At 36.8% G+C, this 21,462-nt stretch overlaps 1 protein-coding gene across 1 annotated transcript in view; it reads left to right on the forward strand.

Annotated features, from left to right (window-relative positions):
- si (sucrase-isomaltase (alpha-glucosidase)) overlaps positions 1 to 21,462 on the forward strand; it is a 191,640-nt gene that overhangs the window by 116,232 nt on the left and 53,946 nt on the right. The window contains exons 30-33 of the mRNA XM_039756899.1: positions 10,436 to 10,548; positions 10,664 to 10,789; positions 13,943 to 14,071; positions 20,638 to 20,748. Of these exons, the coding sequence (XP_039612833.1) occupies positions 10,436 to 10,548; positions 10,664 to 10,789; positions 13,943 to 14,071; positions 20,638 to 20,748 (479 nt within the window). The remainder of the gene's footprint in view (positions 1 to 10,435; positions 10,549 to 10,663; positions 10,790 to 13,942; positions 14,072 to 20,637; positions 20,749 to 21,462) is intronic.

The raw sequence follows: 21,462 nt of genomic DNA on the forward strand, positions 1-21,462 counted from the left end.
ATACAAATTTATCACTTAAAAGTTCAGAATGAAACTGATGCAATAAAATCACTTTGCCCAATAGAAAGCAAACAAATAAGGAATTAACAACTTTCAACCAACAGGATAATATGCTTATTTTTTCATAAATTCATGGAGGGTATTGTATGCAGTACTTGATCCCCTCCCCTTGATGAAGAGAAGTAGAGGGTTTTTGTATACATACAGTTCTTTTAATACAAAATTCTAATAAAGAGTAAAGTGTGGAAGCAAAACACACACTACATTAAATTTGAAACCCACCAATATAAAGAATAAATTGGTAACTGAGCCAATAAAAGATGGCAAGTATTTTATAATTAAGACACTAATGGTTGAAGAGCTCAGATTTAGGACTTTGTAAGTAGTTTTATGAACTGAAATTGGGTTATAGTTTTAAGTGATACATGCATTAACATTACATTACATTAATACATGAGATCATTAAACTCAATGTGCACAAATGGCAAAAATTAAAGTTGTATGTTTACAGTGAAAGGCCTGGCTTCACTCTAGAGCTTAAGACAACAAAAGCTTCTGCCTTATGAGTTGGTTTAAGCAGGTTTTAGGATATTATTTTGTTCTACTGTTTCAATACTTCTTTACAAACTGTTTTGTGGGCAGTAACTTGTCCATGATTTATGCAATTGACATTATGTAAGAAATTGGCTATGACACACTCAGGGTCAGAGTCAAAGTCATATGCTCCCTATAGATGATTGTGGGGCAAGTAGGAAAGAAGCAGCACGTAGTGTGATTTTTTTAAAAAGAGAATTGTCAAATAACATGACATTTTACCAAAAGTGAACTGAAAACCTGAGAACGTTTAGATTGCAATTAGAAAGTTTATTTAGTAAGAATAAGTTCTCTGGTTTCTCTAAAGGTTTTCCTTTCTTTTATTTTTGAGAGCGATTTGTCTTGCCTTGTTTTATAATTGTTAATAATTCTTCTGTCTCATATGTATATTACATTTATCAAACATATCCTATGAATATCTCTTTGAATATTTAAATGCTCTGTGCCTATTGATGTACTGTTTAGTTATGTCATGTCAAGTAAATTAAATTTACAAAGAAAGTTGACATCTGTGAATTGTTTTTAGCAACAGTCTGAAGTGAATAATAATGGAAATTATAATACATTCAGTGATGCTAGTAAGACACTGAATCAGAGAATTTAGAGCCCAAGTGTCATCTGGCACTATTGATAAATATGTGTGTCATCTGCATAACTGTGACAATACACTTTATGTTTCAAGATGATTGGGCCTAATAAGAGCATATAAATTAAGTCTAATAAGGGACCCAAAGTAGGTCCATGTGCCACACCATACCTACTATCATGGATTTCTGACATATAATTTCTATTGTTACATAAAAATGTAATCAACTCAATCCACTGCCAGAAAGACTGTGTAAGACAGTCAAATTTAAAAGAACAAGAACTAATGTACATTATTATCTGCCTCCGTATTAAGGTACTGTATAAGTCATGAACTCCTTTAATGAGAGCAGTTTCTATAGTGTCGAGTGGCTTTATTGTCATACCATCCATACACAGTATTGTACCATACAGTGGCACAAAATAATCTTTCCCAGGACTATAGATAAACACTGTCCAAGACAAATAGAGAACTATGTTATACTGTACTATACTACAGTATACTATACTATAAATAGATAAATAATAGGTAAATTAATAGATAATCATATTCTTTCGGCTGCTCCTGTAAGGGTTTGCCACTGCGGATCATCTTCTTCCATATCTTTCTGTCCTCAGCATCTTGTTCTGTTACATCCACCACCTGCATTTCCTCTCTCACCACATCCATAAACCTTTGCTTAGGCCTTCCTCTTTTCCTTTTCCCTGGCAGCTCTATCCTTTGCATCCTTCTCCCAATATACTCAGCAACTCTCTTCTGCAAACACATGCAATCTTGCGTAGGTAAATTAATAGATAATAATAAATTAAAATAGAAAGTAATAAATAAATTAACGATAACACTAATAACAATAATAAAGATAACAGTAGTAATAGATGTACTGTATATAGGTAAACAACTAGGAGGAGATCTGAAGGAATGTAGGCAGCATAGAGTTCAGGGTCCAGACAGCCAAGGGGTAGAAACTGTTATAAAACCTGGCAGAGCTAGTTTAGATACTTGATAAGGATGTCTTTAATGGATGGTAGAGAGGTTCCAAAGATCTTTTCTGCTGTGTGCATTATGCCATGTACGACTTTTCACTCAGAGACACTGCAGTTCCCAAACCAGGCAGTGATTCAGCTGGTCAGAACACTCTTGATGGTGCCTCTGTAAAATTTGAGGAGCAGAGGCGTGCAGAGACTTACACAGGGGCAGATGCAAAACTCTTGGGCACATTCCAGAATTTTAACAAAAGTCCATACCAAAATAATTTCTTGGACTACAATATAATTACACTCAAGTCTAATCATTCTGGTCAGTGTAGTAACCAATCTTACCAATGATTCAATGCATCAAAAAGTAACTTTTTTAAAAAACCTAAAAGCTTGTCTCTAACTAAAATGAAAAAAAATAATAATTTTAAGCTTACAAAACATAAAGCAGATTGTTATGTACCCTACATAATAGTATGGAAAGAACTTTTTTTTTCTTTTCTGCTCATTTTTTAAGCTGTTTCTGGATTGGTATCAACATAGACATACCTCATGGACATCTGTTTGAATATATCAATAACTTCAGATTGGTCAATGGTGGTCAGAAAGCCTGTCCTCACCACAGCTATTGCAAAGTTTTGATTTCACCTGTTTCAACTTTGAAAATGGGCACTTTGCTAAGGCTGTTGTGACAGGTAATGTGGCATACATTTTGAAGAGTTCACTTAAACAGGGAAAAAGAGTTTCAGCATCATGCTGCTGTAAGATTGTCAGTAGGGTTTCTCCATTACTCTTGGATAAGACAAATGAGCACTGGAACACTCTGGGCAATTTATTATTTTGACCTATTTTTGTAGTTGTTGCATTGTTCAATTTAGTAGGTATTTTACATTGTACCGTGTAAATGTTTGCACTATTTAGCTGGGTGAGGATTGGACTAATCCTAGCTGTCAATGAGGGAGAATCACTGAGGCATCATGGGGGATGGAAAGTTACTGGGGCTAGTTTGAGAAAAGGGATGGTTAAAACATGCATTCCATTAACTGAGCCCAGGTGTCAAAAGTGGTAAATGGATGAAAGTAAGATTCTTGGATTTATTATTTCTAACTTTGGAGAAGTAGGACCATCGAACTTTAATATTGTGTATTTAAGGTGAGCCTTCAGTATTTCATAGTGGATTCATTAAATTTTTCTCTGTTTATGCTCAACAATACAGCACTGTCTATTATGTTTCCAAACTGCTGCTGTTTTCCACAGTATTACAAGTCTGGTTTATTTTCTAGTTGATTTTAATGGGCTACAATATCACCCACTGCTGGTCAGCAAAGATTGTAGCAGAACTGAGTGGATCAGTCTGATCATGGCAGGAAAATACAGGTCAACTGCAAAGGCGTTCTCTTTTCGGGGTACTGCAGCTTTGTGAATGGGAGCATGTAAAACAAGGACGTGGTTACAACATAGTGTCACTAGCTCAAATTTAGTACAACTAAAATAAATTGAAGCAGGAGAAATTTCTTGAACGATGTGCAAATGTGCTTTCTCTTCTTTAAGTTCCTTATGGCAAATGAGGAGCTGATGAATCTTCTCTGGAGTCTACAGTGCTTCTCTACAGCATCAAATGACTGTTTCTGTGTTGCACACTATCAGCCATCTTGTCAGCTTGCCATTCTCAAGCAACTCAACGCACATAGTGGTCATGGGGACCAGACCCTATTCTGGCTGCATTTAGTATAGAGCAGGAATCTAGTCCAGAAAGATTGTAATTTCTCACTCACACACACCCACACAGGATCAATTTACAGTTGACAATGAAGATACCTTTGGTATATGGGGAGATCATCTCAGTACCTGGAGTAAAATCCATGTACATTTTGCAGATGCAGGACTGTAATGCAGGACACTTGATCCATCAGGCAGCATTTCTAAGCATTGAACCGGCATTCTTATTACACAAATAAAGACTATGATCTAAAAATAAGGTAGCAGTTTCTGTACTGCTATAGGTGTTATATAACGTTATGTTTGAGCATTGACTGCAGCATTAGGTGCCAGTCTACTGTAAGCCATGGAGAGAATACATAAACTACAAAAAGACAATGATCAAGCTAAGATTTCATCCCAGGCTGCAAAACAGCAACACCAACCAAAACACATAGCTATATTTACTGTATAAAGTAAAGTTTGCATGTGTATTTTTCTTGTCTAGCATGAACTATGTTAAAATAGTTCTTGTTATTTGCTAGTAAGACTATGCCATAACAGCAAATGTTCCATCCATACAACCTTGATTCTGCAAGGATACTTTTTGTTTGTTTTAAAAATGTTTGAAGTGACAATATTACCTGTGCATTATATATTTCATAGCAGCCTCTCACATCAATCAATCAATCAATAAGTTTTATGCGATTCATAGACACAGGAAACGGTGTTTCATGTGTTGCGACTGCTTCAACAACGGGACACAGCACCCACAATTCTGATCTGTGATGTTATTAAAATGGTTGAAAATTATTTAAAGGTGGGTTAAAACTACTATATATTTTTTTTTTATTTGTGTGGTGAAGACTAGACAGTTATCTTGAATGAATATACAGGTAAAATTCCGTTACAATGAACTCCCAGGGACCTAAAAAATATATCGTTGTAACGAAAATTTCGTTGTAATGAGAATCTGTATTTGTTATTATAGTGCTTTCTTTAACTTGTGTCCAGGCATTTGCAATCATTTCAATAGCTTCTTTCACATTAATTTTAATCTCCTCCTGCCTACAAGTTATGCTGATGAGAATGTTTCTCAGCATTTCCTTGCCATCATACACTTTCAGGGTGCGAATGATGCCCAAATCCAATGGCTGAAGCACTGCTGTGCAATTGGGTGGGAGGAATTGAACACAAACATTATCTAAACGTGGAAGCATGTTCTGTGCAGCATAGTTATCAATCAGAAGCCAAATCATCCTTTTCTTCTTGTTCATATTGTGAGGGTTCTGAACTCTTTGGGGATCCCCCACCTCCACTACCCACTCAACGGGAACGACACCCTGAAGTGCGTCCCGAAGTCCGATTGCAGCGTCTGTGGAAGATTGTTTGTCCATTGCTGGGGCAGGGCAAAAGCAGGCTCACAGAGGTGCAGTGAAGCGCCACAGAAGCAAATCATATAAAATCAGGGTTGCTCTATAAGTCCCTGTCTTGCACCCCAAAACACAAGGCTTAGTCTTATTACTTTAGCAAAACCAGCTTTATTCAGCTTGAAACAGGAAATGCAAAGTTATTTATTGTAGCGTGATCTGCCACTTTGCTATACACAGACACAGCAGTCAGGCAGGGTTGTGGCCAGGTCAGTGACCAAGTAATCCTGTTATCTGCATTTACAATGTACATCCTCCTAACCTTGCATCACCCATCGAGATCTTTTCTGTTTACTTTGGCAGAGAGACGCAGCATAGCTGTGAGCCTGTTGTTGCCCCATACAAACGCGGAGATCACATTTCGGGATGCTCTTCGGCGTGCTGTCTAGTTGGGGGAGGTCCCAAGAGAGTTTACAAACCTCAATTTTTTTGAATGAGTGCCGCATTAATAGGAATGTTTCTTGAATGAGCATCACTGAATCACATAAAAACTGCTTTTTCGACGTCTTCATGTGTTTCAGATTTTGTTTTAGTTATGAATGACTAATACCAATATTAAGATAGTTTAATCCACTCAATATATTTTTTCATAGTAATTAAGGGAGCAAAATATTTATTTTGTGAGTTTGATTTTAAATTGTTCTTATTTTTTGATACAGCTAATTAAAGCTGTAGTGAACGTGCAAATCTGTAAGGCATTTACACATTTTTTTGTAAATGGCTCATTGAATATTGGAAATCTTCTGCTGTAGAGAAAAGGTGAGCTCTACGATCCACTATGATAAAAGCAAGTTGCTTTTTTATTGGGTATTTCTCTGTTGGTTAGAAAATGAATGAATGGATGGATAAATGGATGGATGGAGGATCCTTTAGTAGAGTCGTACCTTTATCTGAATTTTCTCTCTCTGACAAGCTCATGCCCATATTACTATGGAAAGAGAATGTGGAGCTCTGTAAGACTACATGAAACCAAGGTCTGGCTGCTGATATGCAGTAAAAAAAAAGGCACATTGGCAGAGATTTGTATTACAAGTGTGGTTAATGCAGACCTGTGTACGTCCAAAGAGTTTGTTTTTTTTTTTTTTCTGTAATGGGCTTCAATCCCATTGTTCATGGTGATACTTGAATAGAAGATTCCATGCATCTTTGCTGTGCTAGAATATTGGATGAATCAACATTTAGTTACAGTTGAGTGTGGAGTTTACAGTGTATTTTGATTATTTTTTATTACTATTAATTGGTAAATAGTATAATTTGCTTTGCCTTTTGCTTAGTAATTGCCAATTTAAAATCAACACATGTAGTTTGTCTGCATTCAGGTTTGTATAGCTTGTCAAATAATCCAGCTTTACATTATCTATAGTGAAATGATGCCAGTTTCTCAGTATCGTTAATGATTAAAAGATTATGTATTCTACATTTGTAGCATATAATGTATAAGCCCTTTAGTGTGCCAAATAGTAAGCTGAGATGCTTTCAAGAGCTGCAAAGGAACAATGGTTGTGTGCCATTTGAAACACGTTCAGCTTTATTTTACTGATGTTCAAATGGGTCATACAAAGTGAGAAAGCATCTCCTAGAGATCCTTTATTCTTTTTAATCGAAGTGAGGGAAATAAATGTGTGCTCTATCAGATTTAGCATTTGCTTTCATCATAAAAGAAGCAATATTGTTGGGGAATGGAATAAAAAATTGCTTTCACTTCTGAGCTCACACAGTAAAACAAGTGCTCACATCTGCTAGCCGCAGATGAGGTTGAATTTAACAGTATGATCTGTCAGGGAGGAACCATGTGTTTCCCTGAGACTCAACTGCTGTTATGAGAGTAGCACTGGCACCAGACACTTTGTACAATGGCTATAAAATTGATCAATGCTTTACAGTTTAGCGTAGCTTTTTTCTATTATACAGTGTGCAGTATTAGGTTCTCTCAGGATATGTAGGATATGTTGCAATGGCCTTACTTTATTTTTCAGCATATCTAGTACAGCAAATCTCTGTTTTATTATGTTTTGCTAATTGCATCAACAATAAGGTTTGGGTAAGGAGCAAATACTTAATGAATGGCATTTCCTCAAAGTGTAGTTTATTGGTTAAAAAAAAAATAATTGACTGACTGATTTTGTAATTTTCTAAAGATGCTTTTGAGTAGTAATTGTAAATGTTTTATTCTGTTTTGGCACATAAAAACATTTTAAGGATCAGTTAAAGTCTATTTAGTTATGCTGCATCCCAACTGAATAAGAGAAGATAGCAATTTTGGAAAGTTCAGGTCAGTGAAATGATGCTGCATGGAGTGAAATAAGTGGAGCCACAATCTAGGACACAAGCTATGGCCCTTGGAATGGATCCAGCCTTCTCCATGGGTTAATTGGGCTTGTTGTCATTTAAAATATTAACCAAGCTTACTGGACATTTTTTCCTTAAAATATCTTTCATTCGGTCCCTGTAGAGTACTATCCTTTAGTAAATTCCATTAGGTTCAGTAAATTTCCACTATGTGGCCTCTTTTATGTAGTGTAAGCACATTCATTCCTCCATAAGCATTGTCATTCTTTCAAACAGAAATAATTGTTTCATTTAGTTGGCTCTACAACAGTGTAGCTTGTATGTTAGGGGAGCATCTTCAAAGAGAACAACATTGGAAAGAACTTCATAAATAAGCATGCTAATTATGCTAGCAACTTGTCTACACAGGAAAGGAAAAAATAGCTATCTATGCAAGCCCCAAATTTAGAGTCATCAGCACATTTTTATTTGTCAGTTAACCACTCAAGAGAACACACTTTTAAGCAAGTTACATCTTGTCATAAAAATTCACAAAACACAGTAGGCATCTTAGAGAAGGACAATGTTGAAGGACTGCATGATTAAAGGCATTTGCATGTCTACTGTTGAGAGTAGATCTCGTTTTCGAATGCATCAGACAGTCACACTGAACAGTGAATGAAATTTATTGACAAGGATCTGAGTGCCCAGTTGGAAAGAAAAATTAAGGACATTAAAACTTTTCTAGACAAAACTTACTTTTTTTTCTGGTGTGCTACAATTTGCAGACTAGTGCCACCTGCTGACTCATGGCAAGTTGTACAGTTCTACTCCGTTTGATCAATCTGGGCAAAATGTTGCTTTGTTTTAATCAAGAACCATACAGTAAATGACAGACTACATTGGAACTTAAAATGTGAGCCCTGGAGTCTGAATGTTTTTTTGTTTTTTTTTGTTAACCTGTGTTGTTACAGTTTGTATACCAGTGCCACCTGCTGGCGTTGAGCAAGTGAAACCTCCAACAGACTAAAGCCATGCTAGCAGACAAAATTACTAAACCTTAACAATAATGTCATGTACTGCTTCTATGTACTGTAATATAAAAACTAGTATTGTACGCATTTGCATGGGGGGTGATGGGTGAGGCTTGATCGAGAGTGGAAGTGCAGAGCAATGCAAAGGAAAATTGAAGTGTTTAATTCCTTCTTTGCTGTCTTTTCTTAATAATTTAGGCACCATGAAATGTCCACCTTGAACTAAGAGGACGAGTCAGAAATTACACCATTCATGGTTAAAACCCAGCAACCAATTACAGCAAAGCAATTATGGAATCCAATTGGACCCAAAAAGAACAAATACTCAACTTCCCACTTTCAGCTTCTGTCTGCTGTAATATTAAAAGGAGTATCTTGTACAAATTATATTATATAGAATTATAAATATGAGGGGGCACCCAAAAATAATGAGAATTTTTTTCTGGAGTCTGGAGGGGTGTTAGTTCCAACATTTGCCTAAAGGTGTGTGTAGTAGACTGCCCTCTGCATCATTTGACCAAGCGGCATCCTAGAAGTGCTCAAGCGATTACGTGATGCAATGCAGAGAAAACAACCCAAATTGTGGCGATCAGGCAAGTGGCTTCTGCCTCACAACACTCCTGCCCACACAGTATAGAGTGTGCAACAGTTTCTCATGAAAAATAGGATGACAACGGTTTCTCACATGGTGAGAAAAAGCTCCTTCCCAGACTCTCTAGACCAGGCTTTAGGAAATGGGAGTGTTTACCTAACCACAGCATAGAAAAGAGGCAATTGCTGGGATGGTTGGTATCACTGAGAATTTCCTTTGCCCTTGTTTAACATTACTTAGTGTAGATATCTTGAAAGTTAGGAAGTGCACATCCAGTGATGTATTCAGAGAGTCGAGAATTTGTTCTTTTCAGGTTTTCAGGTCCACTTGGATTCCAAATTTGTAGTAACTCTTTGCTGGGTTCTAACCATAAATAATGTCACGTCTTTCTCGTCATCTTAGTTTAAAGAGGACAGTTCGTAGTGCTCAAATTATGAAGAAATGACAGCAACAGCCCTTTGATTCTCCTTTGTGTTGTGTTGCACTTTCATTCTTGACCAAGCCTTACTCAACACCCCCCTGCAAAAGCGGTCAATACTACTTTTTATATTATAGTAGATTGAAGCAGCATGCGCTGTTGCCCAGGTAAGTAATGTTAAGCTCTAATTGTTTTGTCTGATAGTCTGGCTGCAGTCTATTCAAAGGTTTCACTTGCTCATGTCACTGGTCTGCAAACTGTAGCATACAAGGAAAAAAAGACACATTGGGACTCCGGGTGTACCATTTTTTTTAAAGTAGTCTATCTTATCCATATGATACTACAGGACAACTATGCTAAATTTGGTCCAGATTAGTTAAAGGGTATAGGATTGTATAAGGAACAAACAGACAGACATTCTGTTTTATATATACAGGTAATGTGCTGTTTTTATTTGACACAGATGTTTAATAGTTAACACTACTGTCTCATAGTTCAAGAGTCCCAGGCAATGTCTGTACGGAGTGTGCACATTTTGCATGTTTTTGCGTGAGGTCTTTTCAGAGCGCTCCAGCTTATTGCTACATTACTGCACTTATATTCCCACATATCACTCAGTGCAATTTTAATTGATTAATACTTACAGCATATGTTAGCCCAGTATAAGCATTTGTGACCTACAGTAGACTAGCATCTAGAATAGGTGTAATTTCTGCCTTATGACCCTATATACAACTATTTGGGTTAAAATGAATGGATGGAATATTCTGTATTGCCTTCAGTTCTTTCACTGTGTAATTTCATTATTTTTTCTGTCTTTTCGTATTTTTTTAATTATTAGATGTAACACTCCAGCCTACACCCGCCTTGACATACCGCACACTTGGAGGTATACTAGATTTTTACTTGGTCTTGGGACCAACCCCAGAAATGGTTGTACAGGAATACACAGCAGTAAGTAGCCCACGGGAGCAATATACAATACATTATTAAAATGCTTTGGGGGAAAAAAACAAATACAATAAAAAGTTAACATTTTAACATAAACAAATGTTTCTTTCATTAATAGCTTGTTGGACGACCAGTTCTTCCAGCTTATTGGTCTTTGGGATTCCAACTTTGCCGCTATGGATATCAGAATGATTCTGAAATTTCAGAGCTTTATGAAGACATGAAAAAAGCTGACATTCCATATGTAAGTGATTTATTAATAGTTTATTTAGGTTTTAAATAAATAGTTAAGGATTATTAAATATATTACATTTTAACCAAATATGGATTTATTTGTTAACTTCTACAATTTAAAAACTGCCAATAAAATTTGTTAAAATTTTGTTTTTACGTAAATGAATGAAATAACTGTCAGAATAGAAATGATGTGTATAGCTTTGTAGTACTGTAGCACTTGTAATAACCACAATTTTTTGTTTCTTATTTTTATTTTTATGTAAATTTATTTGATACACAGCTGAAAGATTAATTACTAATTATAAATATTTTAACTAAACAAAAATATTAATTTTATAAAGACTTTATCAATTCAAGCCAAGTGGCCTTATTGTCATGTCATAAATACACAGCAGCAGTTCCCAGGACCATGGTGCAATATATACATTAACACAAGACAAGTGTAAGACGAGTAAAGAACTATGCTCTGCCATAAATAGATATTTAAATAATAGATAAGTCAATAGACAGTAATAATTTGAAATAGACAGTAATAAATAATAACAATTACAGTAATCCCTCCTCGATCGCGGGGGTTGCGTTCCAGAACCCCCCGCAATAGATGAAAATCCGCGAAGTAGAAACCATATGTTTGTATGGTTCTTTTTATATATTTTAAGCCCTTAGAAACTCTCCCACACTGTTAACATTATTAGAGCCCTCTAGACATGAAATAACACATTTTAGTCAAAAGTTTAAACTGTGCTCCATGACAAGACAGAGATGACAGTTCTTTCTCACAATTAAAAGAATGCAAATATATCTTCTTCTCTTCAGGAGCAGAGAATTTCAGAGAGAGAGTGCTCGCAAAGAAAAGCAAACAATCAAAAAATCAATATGTGTGCTTTTAAGTTTGCCGTGGCATTTTTTAGAGGAGCGTCAGTATCTTCTAAGCAAACAGACCCTCTGCTCACATCTCCTCGTCAGGCGCAGAGAACGTCAGAGAGAGAGCGAGATTAAAGCAAACAGCTTTTTTGATCAAAAAATCAATAAGTGTGTTTTTGGAAGCACCGCGATAAAGCGTCCGGCATTTTTTAGAGGTGCGTTCGTATCCACTAGGCAAACAGCTTCTGTGCAAACAGCACCTCTGCTCACACCCCCTCCGTCAGGCGCAGAGAATGTCAGAGAGGGTGAGAGTGAGGCAGAGACAAGCAAACAATCGAGCACCGCACGGGAAGCATATCTTATAGCTTTGAGGATTTTTAGTTAATATGTAATACATGCTCTGATTGGGTAACTTCTAAGCCATCCGCCAATAGCGTCCCTTGTATAAAATCAACTGGGCAAACAAACTGAGGAAGCAAGTACCATAAATTAAAAGACCCATTGTCCGCCAGAAATCCGCGAACCAGCGAAAAATCCGTGATATATATTTAGATATGCTTACATGTAAAATCCGCGATAGAGTGAAGCCGCGAAAGTCAAAGCACGATATAGCAAGGGATTACTGTATAAAAAAACAACAGTAATGACAAGTGTAACAAATGTACTGCATATAAATAAGCTACTAGGAGCAGATTTAAAGACAGGGGAACTGTACAGAGTGGAGACAGCCAAAAGGTAGAAGAATTAGTTTGGATACTACAGTATCTTCTGCAAGAAGGAAGTAGGACAAAGAAACCACAATACTGTATTTGTTGAAAATTCCTTGCTATGTAAAGGTGTCTTTAATGGAGGATGGAGAGGTCCCAATGGTCATTTCTGCTGTGTGCACTATCCATGTGTAGGACCTTGCAGTCAGATACATAATAGTTACCAAAACAGACAGTGATGCAGCTGATCAGAACACTCTCAATGGTGTGGTGAGATTGGGGTGAAGAAAAGATCGCCTTCTATAGCTGCCAGAGGAAGTGGAAATGCTGGTGTGCCTTCTTTCATATACTTTTTAATTTTTAAGTTATCAACAAAAGAAAGGATAATTTCAAACAATAATACAGCAAGTTATAACTAGATTAGTCTAAACAAAAAGCATAGTAAATACATTAAACATTTTTCTAAGGAAATACACAATATTTTTTAGGACATTTGTCCAAAATAGTTTTTACATTCATAGTGTGCAAAAATTCTCAGGTCTGCGTAATCCAACTCAGAGAGGCTGCGGGCTTATGTCTATCTAGGCAGCAAACACCCTAAGCAGGGTGCACACATATGGTCACCCAATCAGGTGCTAAATCAGACCCACCAGTTAACCTTAGTTACATGTCTTTCAGGGTGTCAGAAGAAGGCTTACACAGGCACAGGGAGAACATACAAGCTACACACTAGTGTTGATCTGCAGAATTTGCCAAAGTGTTTTTTACAGCAAATTTGTTGTGGCCAGCTTAAAGTGAACATTTTTTTACTACTACCACATGATGCTTTGTGAGGCCAGTAAGGCATCACAGAGCTGTAGCAGCTATGTGTAGAACTTTAACACATGACTTTGTACTCCCCTTCACATTTTACTTTGCTGCACAATCTGCTTTGCTCATGTTTGATGTCACTAACCTGTCTGTATTTACACCCCACGTGTGTTTAAAAAAACTTGCGGTATTTTCATTTGAGGGGTAGATTAACTTACCATAATGACAAAATTATGAGTACTGTAACTGAATATATAACACTGGTCCCTGTGCACTCACTCGCCACTGTGCCACAAGACTAATTTTGTATGGCAACCAAACAGATGCGTAATTAGCCATGTTCCACAGCTGCGAGTCAAAATCAACCTTAAAAGATTCCTCACCTTCTCCTCTGTGAGTCAGAAAACACATGAGACCCTGTGAAATACAAAACATTTATTACTATTTCCAAGGCAGGATCTTGGACACAGCAGTACTGACCACTGTTGCACTCTCCAACAACCACATGTAGAATCAGACACTACAGTTCAAAATTTAACAATGACAATTGGCTGTTTTTCACTCTTATTTCAATTTAGTCAGATCCACCTTATTCATGCCACTGTATTATACAGAAAAAGTTTTTTTTATCCTAATCTTACATAATTGTTCCCTTTCCAAAATTGTCTTTTGCTTAAGAAATTGAGTCAAGCCTTTAGTCAACTTTTAAAGGTCTTGAAAAGATAATGTGTTCATGATTAACTGCATCACTGCATTTTTTTCTTGCCTGTATTATTCAGGATGTGCAATATGCTGACATTGATTACATGGAGAGACAACTGGATTTTACTCTTAGTGAAGATTTTAAAGGTTTTCCTGATCTGATCAATAAAATGAGGGGTGAGGGAATGAGAATAATTATTATATTGGTAAGCTTTTATTAATATCTTTTTTGTCCTTTTCTGGAAAAATGAGATGTTTTGATATGAAGATTTGTTTTTCACATATTTAAAACATTACAATAGTCTGTATTCTTTTATTGTGTTTTCCATAGTTTTGTTTTATTACTGTTGCACTTTATTATCAGTGCATTAAGTCATAAAGTGTTAAGGGTTGCATGTAATTTTCAAATGCATATTAAGTGCCCTATTAATGTCTGATAACTGTTAATGGAAAAAAGTGGCACCAAACTCAGCTGTATCAAAAATACTGGTTTATTAATGCAAACATAATATGAAGGTATGATTTATAAGAACACAAAATATAAAAAGGAACATAAAACAATGCCTACTTGGCCCCTATACCTGCCTGTAAAGTCATACATGACTGTTGGTTACAGTGGCTTTATCTAATTATTTGTGCAGAAGCTTATTCTTCTTCCATGTCTGTTGTGCCATTACCACAACTCACTTGCCACTACTAAAGAAGTAACTGATGATTTGAAAGCATTATCTAAAAAAAATCGGAACTCTTGCTTATAATAACACATTATCAGTATTTTACTTATAATAACATACTAGCAAAATACCCGCGCTTCGCAGCGGAGAAGTAGTGTGTTAAAGAAGTAATGAAAAAGAAAAGGAAACATTTTAAAAATAACGTAACATGATTGACAATGTAATTATTTTGTCACTATTATGAGTGTTACTGTCATATATATATATATATATATATATATATATATATATATATATATATATATATATATATATATAAAGACACACACACATATAAACATATATATACATATACACATATACACATATACAGTACATATACATATATACATATATATATACACATACATCTACATATATATACATATACACATATATATACATATCTACATATATACACACATACATATACACACATACATACACACATACATACATATACACACATACATACACACACACACATATATACATATACATATCTACATATACTGTATATATATACATATCTACATATATATATATATATACAGTATATATACCAATGTAATAGTTTTGTCACTGTTATGAGTGTTGCAGTCATCAAGGATTTGATTATCATTATTTCTTTCAATCAGGTTCGTATTTGGAGGATGTGTTGTGTTCAAGTTATATTCCGTGTTTGTCAAACGTGGTAAAGATAACAGGTTTCATTCATTGAACTACCCAAATCGGTACTTATGAATCTAAGATGTTTAACAGGCATTCCCGGTATTAAGTTGTGGATTTGCCTGCGAATATTTAGCGGTAGCGTGTCTATGAACTTAATTTAACCTTACCCAGTCCTGCAAAGTCAGTTCACGTGAGCCGCTCGGAGTACATGCATCAAAGCTTCTCAGCTGTGCTTTTGCTATCTCATGCGATCTCGCGATGTCCATGGCTTTATTTAATGTTAGCTGGTCCTGGCATACCAGCAATTTAAACTTTGTTACAGCAATTTTAACTCTGTTAGAAAGTGATCAAAAGTCTCGTTTAAACCCTGCGTCTTCTCATTAAACTTGTATCTTGTGAATATCGTATTCGTTGTGGGCATGACAAATGCCAGCGGCAGCCTGCCTATGAACTTAATTTAAACTTTAGGTTTACACCGTGCTTTGTTTCCGAAGTAGCTGCACTCATGAATATGCTTGTATGCGTCACTCGCTTCATATTCTTTTGCTGCCTTCTCAATTGTGTAATGCGTTTTTTGAACAGGTTTCATTCATTGAAGTGATCACTCATACTGCATTCACAGTCAGTTCACGTGAGCCTCTCTCTTGTGTGATCTTGCGATGTCCACGGCTTTATTTATTGTTAGCTAAGACCCGGCACTTAAAGGTTTCGAGCTGCAGCAATTTTAACTCCGTTACAAAGTGATCCAAAATCTCGTTTATACCTTGTGTCTTCTCATTAAACTTGTATCTCGCAAATATGGTATTTGTCGTAGGCATGAGAAACGGCAGCATGAGCGTGTCTATAAACTTAATTTAAACTTACGATTTACACTGTGCTTTGTTTCCGCAGTAGCTGCACTTATGAATATGCTTGTATGCGTCACTTGCTTCATATTCTTTTGCTGCCTTCTCAATTGTGTAATGCGTTTTTTGATCAGCGCTCTTTGGAGCCGTTGCTTTTTGTCTGCGTACTGCGTTCACAGTCAGTTCACGTGAGCGGCATAGTGTTTCTATTGGATTGCCGCTGACAAACGGCCTTATATGGGCAGGCACTCAATTACGTGGGAGGCGTGACTATGAGGGACGCAACACTGCCTCACACGGCGACCGAGCTGCAGGCTATGGCTGGTATATATGTACATAAGTAGGTTCCAGTTATGACCGTTACGAGTAGAATTTCGAAATGAAACCTGCCAACTTTTGTAAGTAAGCTGTAAGGAATGAGCCTGCCAAATGTCAGCCTTCTACCTACACGGGAAGTTGGAGAATTAGTGATGAGTCAGTGAGTGAGTGAGTGAGTCAGTCAGTCAGTCAGTCAGTGAGGGATTTGCCTTTTATTAGTATCGATTATGCGAGGTAAAACAGAAGCTCAGATGCCTATATGTAAAGTTTCTACTTGCCTGATGAGCCAAGATGGAGAGTGTAAAAAATTAGAAAACAATTATCATAGTATGTTAAGATTATCTTCTCATTTTGAACAATCAAGTGTGATACAGAAAAAGGACCTAAAAACATTAAGTAATATGCGCATGTTGTGAATATTTTCATGTTTAGATTCCTTGTGTTTATTTTTGTCACACCTCTGATGACGTTTTCTGCTTTTCCATTGCACTGGCACAGTTTAATTTAATAGTGCACCAGTTTCAATGACCATGAGCCAATTTGTGACTTTCTGATTGCCATTCTATTTAAGAATGAAGAAATGCAGGTGCTTTTCAGTCTACACTTTGAGTTTACTTCAAAAAGTCTTTTGAATTTCAGCTTTACAACTTTCCTCATGATTACAAATTTAACTTTGTACTTTTTAACAATATTCACACAATTGATTACCCCTTGCCTATTTTATGGCTTAAATCCTTTAACATCTGCCACATGATCTATAAGAAAAATACTATAACATATGTTGGTGTTATACATGGAAGAGTAATCTTTCATTTTTATCTGAACAAAAGCATTTTTAATCTGTGTATATAAACCAAAATGTGAGGGAAAAACCTGATGAGGGAAAAGTAAAGTATCTGCAAGTGTTTGTACAGCTAGGGTTTCACAGTCTTTTAAAGCTTTACAATGATGCCTATAGCCCACAGAAATATAAAAAGCAACCACTTTTACAGATCAAATTGGGTAGTTGAAGTGGCTGTGGCATTTCAATCTGAACCTTGTAGGAGATGCGAATGTAGCCTCAGGATACACTGGAGGGATTATATCTCTCATCTGGGCAAGCTGGTCTTGAGAACTGATTAAATAGAACTGAGGTTAGTGTTTGTAAAATTTGGCCTTTCCAACTCTGTAAGATACTGCTGTGAACCCCACCAGCAAAAATGCTATAAAAATATTGTTGTTGATGATAACTTTTGCGAAGTAGAAATCAACAGTTCCTTTTTATATTATTTTATAGATCAATATAAGGAAATTATCCTAAGCATAACTTGAGATTTATTAGTGTACTGTAGGCTCTTCTTTATATGTGACAGTTGCTTTTGCTTTCACCTAGAACCACGTTTTCCATTGGTATTCCTATTTCTGATGAAAATGCATTGAAATATTACCTGAATCAGAACATACTTACATGACTCACCATCTACATTTTTTACCAGTAGATCTCATGTAAATTGAGGATAACATTATGGCTAATTGATTAACTAAATTCCTTATTTATGTGACGGTGTGGGTTGGCAACACGGTTCACAGACAAAAGCGCACACATATGCACCCCGACAAAACCACGACGGAAAAATGAGCTCCGACAAACCCGCTAACTGGTTTTCGACAAATGCACACCAACAAAATTGCCACGACAAAATCGCGAGAGAGGCCAAGAGAGTGGGACGCGTACGTGCACATTATGTACACATTATGTGCTAGGTTATAACTGTTATAACTGCTGATGGCATGCCGCAAACAAATAACTCAGTCGAGGATTGGCATAACGCGTCGTATACAAAGTGGAATTACCAGCAGTCAGGCATCCAGCAAGTCTAAATACACTCAACTATCAAGACGTCTTGCTGCAATTCTTCCTACATATGCAGGGCATGATCTTAAGGACTATCTGCATGCCGTGCTGATGGCATGCTGCATCTCATAATATTGACTTCTAAAATTAACATTATTATATATGCTTTAAACTAGTAATTCATATTTAATTAAACTTTCGCGATTTTGTCTGCGTGATTTTGTCGGCGCGATTTTGACGCCACGTTTTAATCTGCGCTATTTTGTCGGCGCTCATGTCTATCGCGCAAATGTCGGGTCGCAGAAAACACACTTCCACTTCTGTTTGGGAGCCTCTTGAATCTGCCACCGTTGATAATCATAACCGAGATGAGCCGGGTAAATGAGGACACAGTCTCATGCAGCAAGGGGTAGGTGGAAAAGTGAATAGTACTTTCATTAATAACAATTCCAAATAAACAGTGTTCAAAACAGTTCAGTGCAATCTTCAATGAATAAAAAAAATGTTAAACAGTGGTGGTTAAAATCAGTTTAAATAAATAATCGCTAAGGGCAAGGTTAAAATCTGTAGGGCGGGAAACTTTTCTAGAATCTCAGTCCCCAGTGTATTCCTGTAAAATTGACATCTCCTCTGCTTACCCCGCACAGGACCTAGCAGCAGAGGAGACCGTCAAGTGACAGGCACAGCAAGCCTTCAATTCCAGGTTCAGGTCCCTTCAGCCATCTGTGGCCCTAGCAGGGTGCCGTGCCGAACCTCATTTCTTCTAGGCTTGGGTCCCTACTGCCATATGTAGTCCCTGCAGGGTGTACCCACTGAGCCTCCCTTATCCAAATCTTGTTGCCCTTCTCAGTCTTGCACGAAAGGATGCACGCACTCCAGCTCCCTGAACACGCTCAGCAGAAACGATCCACTTCAGCTCAAGTATCGGCTCTACAGTCCTCTGAGGGGCTCTCCTCCCAGCTGCCTGCCTGCTTTCCTCTGCACTGGCACTCTCGTGTTCCAGCCTTCAACTCCCTCATTTAACCTCTGACCTTTTCCTTCTCTGTTCTTTTACTTCTTTTTGATCCTCTTCTCTGCAGTGATGGCTATTTTACAGTATATCACCTACCTAATGGGCGCGAGTGTGAGACGGTGCTCCCCCTGAGGCATTAAAGAAACACCTGACTGACACTCGTATTCGCATGTGTATACGCAATCAGCAAGGCAGTCAAACCGTCACCAGAACAAAGCTTGTTGACACATATCTAAACCTCATTCCCAACCAGCACGCTTGGGCACAATTATTTATTTAAAATCAGCACAGTTGCATGGAACACTTATCACTGTATAATTCAGAAAAAGTCAGACGTGTTACTAAAATAGTTATTTCAAAAACCAAAGGTGGGCAAAGTCATTCCTGGAGAGCCACAGTGGCAGCAGGTTTTTGTTCCAACCCAGTTTCTTAATAAGAAGCACCTATTGCTCAAGTAACACTTCTGCTTCATTTTAGTTGTCTCACTCATTAATTATTTCCAGAGACATAATTTTGTCTATTTTTCCAGCACATCGCGCACAAAAGCAAGGGAACGATGGGAGCACCAGAACTCTGCTCACATCATGTCGCTTCGTACCGCAAGCTGCAAGTAGTAAGTCTGTGATAAGCGGAATACCGCTACGCTTTCCACTCACGGGACGGAAGGACAATCCCGACCGCTTTTATATAGTAAGAAATAAGAAGAAGATATCGTACAGTCTGGAGTAGAAAATCATCTTTTACCTGGAAAAACGAAACTACAAATCCCATTGTGCATTGCAAAATGGACGGGGCGTGTGTGAAACTCCGCGCCTGCGTAGCACTCACGGGACGGAAGGACAATCCCGACTGCTTTTATATAGAAGGACTGCTGTTGTCTTGCTTTTTTATTGCATCTAATTTGCAATAACATGCAAATGACAACAAAGACCAGCATTTCTCCATTTATCTTTTTTCCATTTACTGTACACCTGTGTGTATTTATTAGTGTGCACTATTTGGCTTAATTAAATACTTGGAAGGAAAGTGAAGAGATAAAAGTGAAGGACTAAGAATTACTCATCTGTTTTAGACTTCAAATCATTTGAATGATATCCTTAGAAAGGAAAAAAATGTAGGATATGAGAATGACTTGACATGGCAGAGTTAAAGCACTAACAAGCTATGAAATTGAATAATGGACAAGGATTGTATTTTAATTAAGCAACTGGTTTGGAACAAAAACCTGTAGCCACTGCAGCTCTCCAGGACTGACTTTGCCCACCCCTGGTTTAGACAAAACATTAATTAGTTTATTTCATATTTAAAAAATGTTTCATTGTTTAATTTGGTTTTAACAAATGACTGATCTAATCTTTTTGCTACATTGTCTCATCAGGATCCAGCAATTTCTGGCAATGAAACAAAACCATATTTGCCATTTTCCAGAGGTATTCAGGACGATGTCTTCATCAAATTTCCGGGCACTAATAACATAGTTTGGGGAAAGGTATGCTGTGCAAAAATAAGGCTAATGCTAGATTTGATATTTTCTCATACCTTTTCATGATCTCATATTTGTTTAGTAAAAATTTCAGCAGTTTGGTGATGTTAAGAGGCTCACTAATGTTAAATTCCTCGTTTTTGTTTTTGGTATGAGATAAGTTGGAAGTTGCCCTTGGAAGAAAAGGGTTCCTCATTATGTCAGAAAAATAGGCAGTTTGATGATAAAGGCTGTTAGTAGTCTGTTGAGTGTAAAGTGGCTTTAGGTTATGGAGATTGAATAGCCTATTATAAGCATATACTATAAGATAAAGAGCTATAATTGCCTCCAGTGCTTAAAGGGTATGGTCCTCATTGGTACTTATTAATGTCATGTTATACAAGTAAATATTAGATGTGAATGTTAGGAAGGTGATACTGGATTTTCTGCAAGTTAAAGTTTACTTTAGTCATGGATCTGATTTCAGTTTTTTCCTACCAGGCAGTTAAATAGTTTTTGTCTAAATTTCAATGTTTAACCATCACTTATTTGTGGCAATCAATATAGTTTATGTCAACAACAAGCTTTTCAACATTAGGAAAGTGATTTCCTGATACATAATACTTGACTGGGCTGATTTGGTGGCAGTACAGTTAAATGCAGCGAGTTTGGCATCTTGAAAGATACCCTGTCTTTAGATTCTAATTGTATTACTAATGAAGTGCCTGTGTTGATTATTAA

The sequence above is a fragment of the Polypterus senegalus genome, chromosome 1 (assembly GCF_016835505.1).
Source record: "Polypterus senegalus isolate Bchr_013 chromosome 1, ASM1683550v1, whole genome shotgun sequence".
Lineage (NCBI taxonomy): Eukaryota > Metazoa > Chordata > Cladistia > Polypteriformes > Polypteridae > Polypterus > Polypterus senegalus.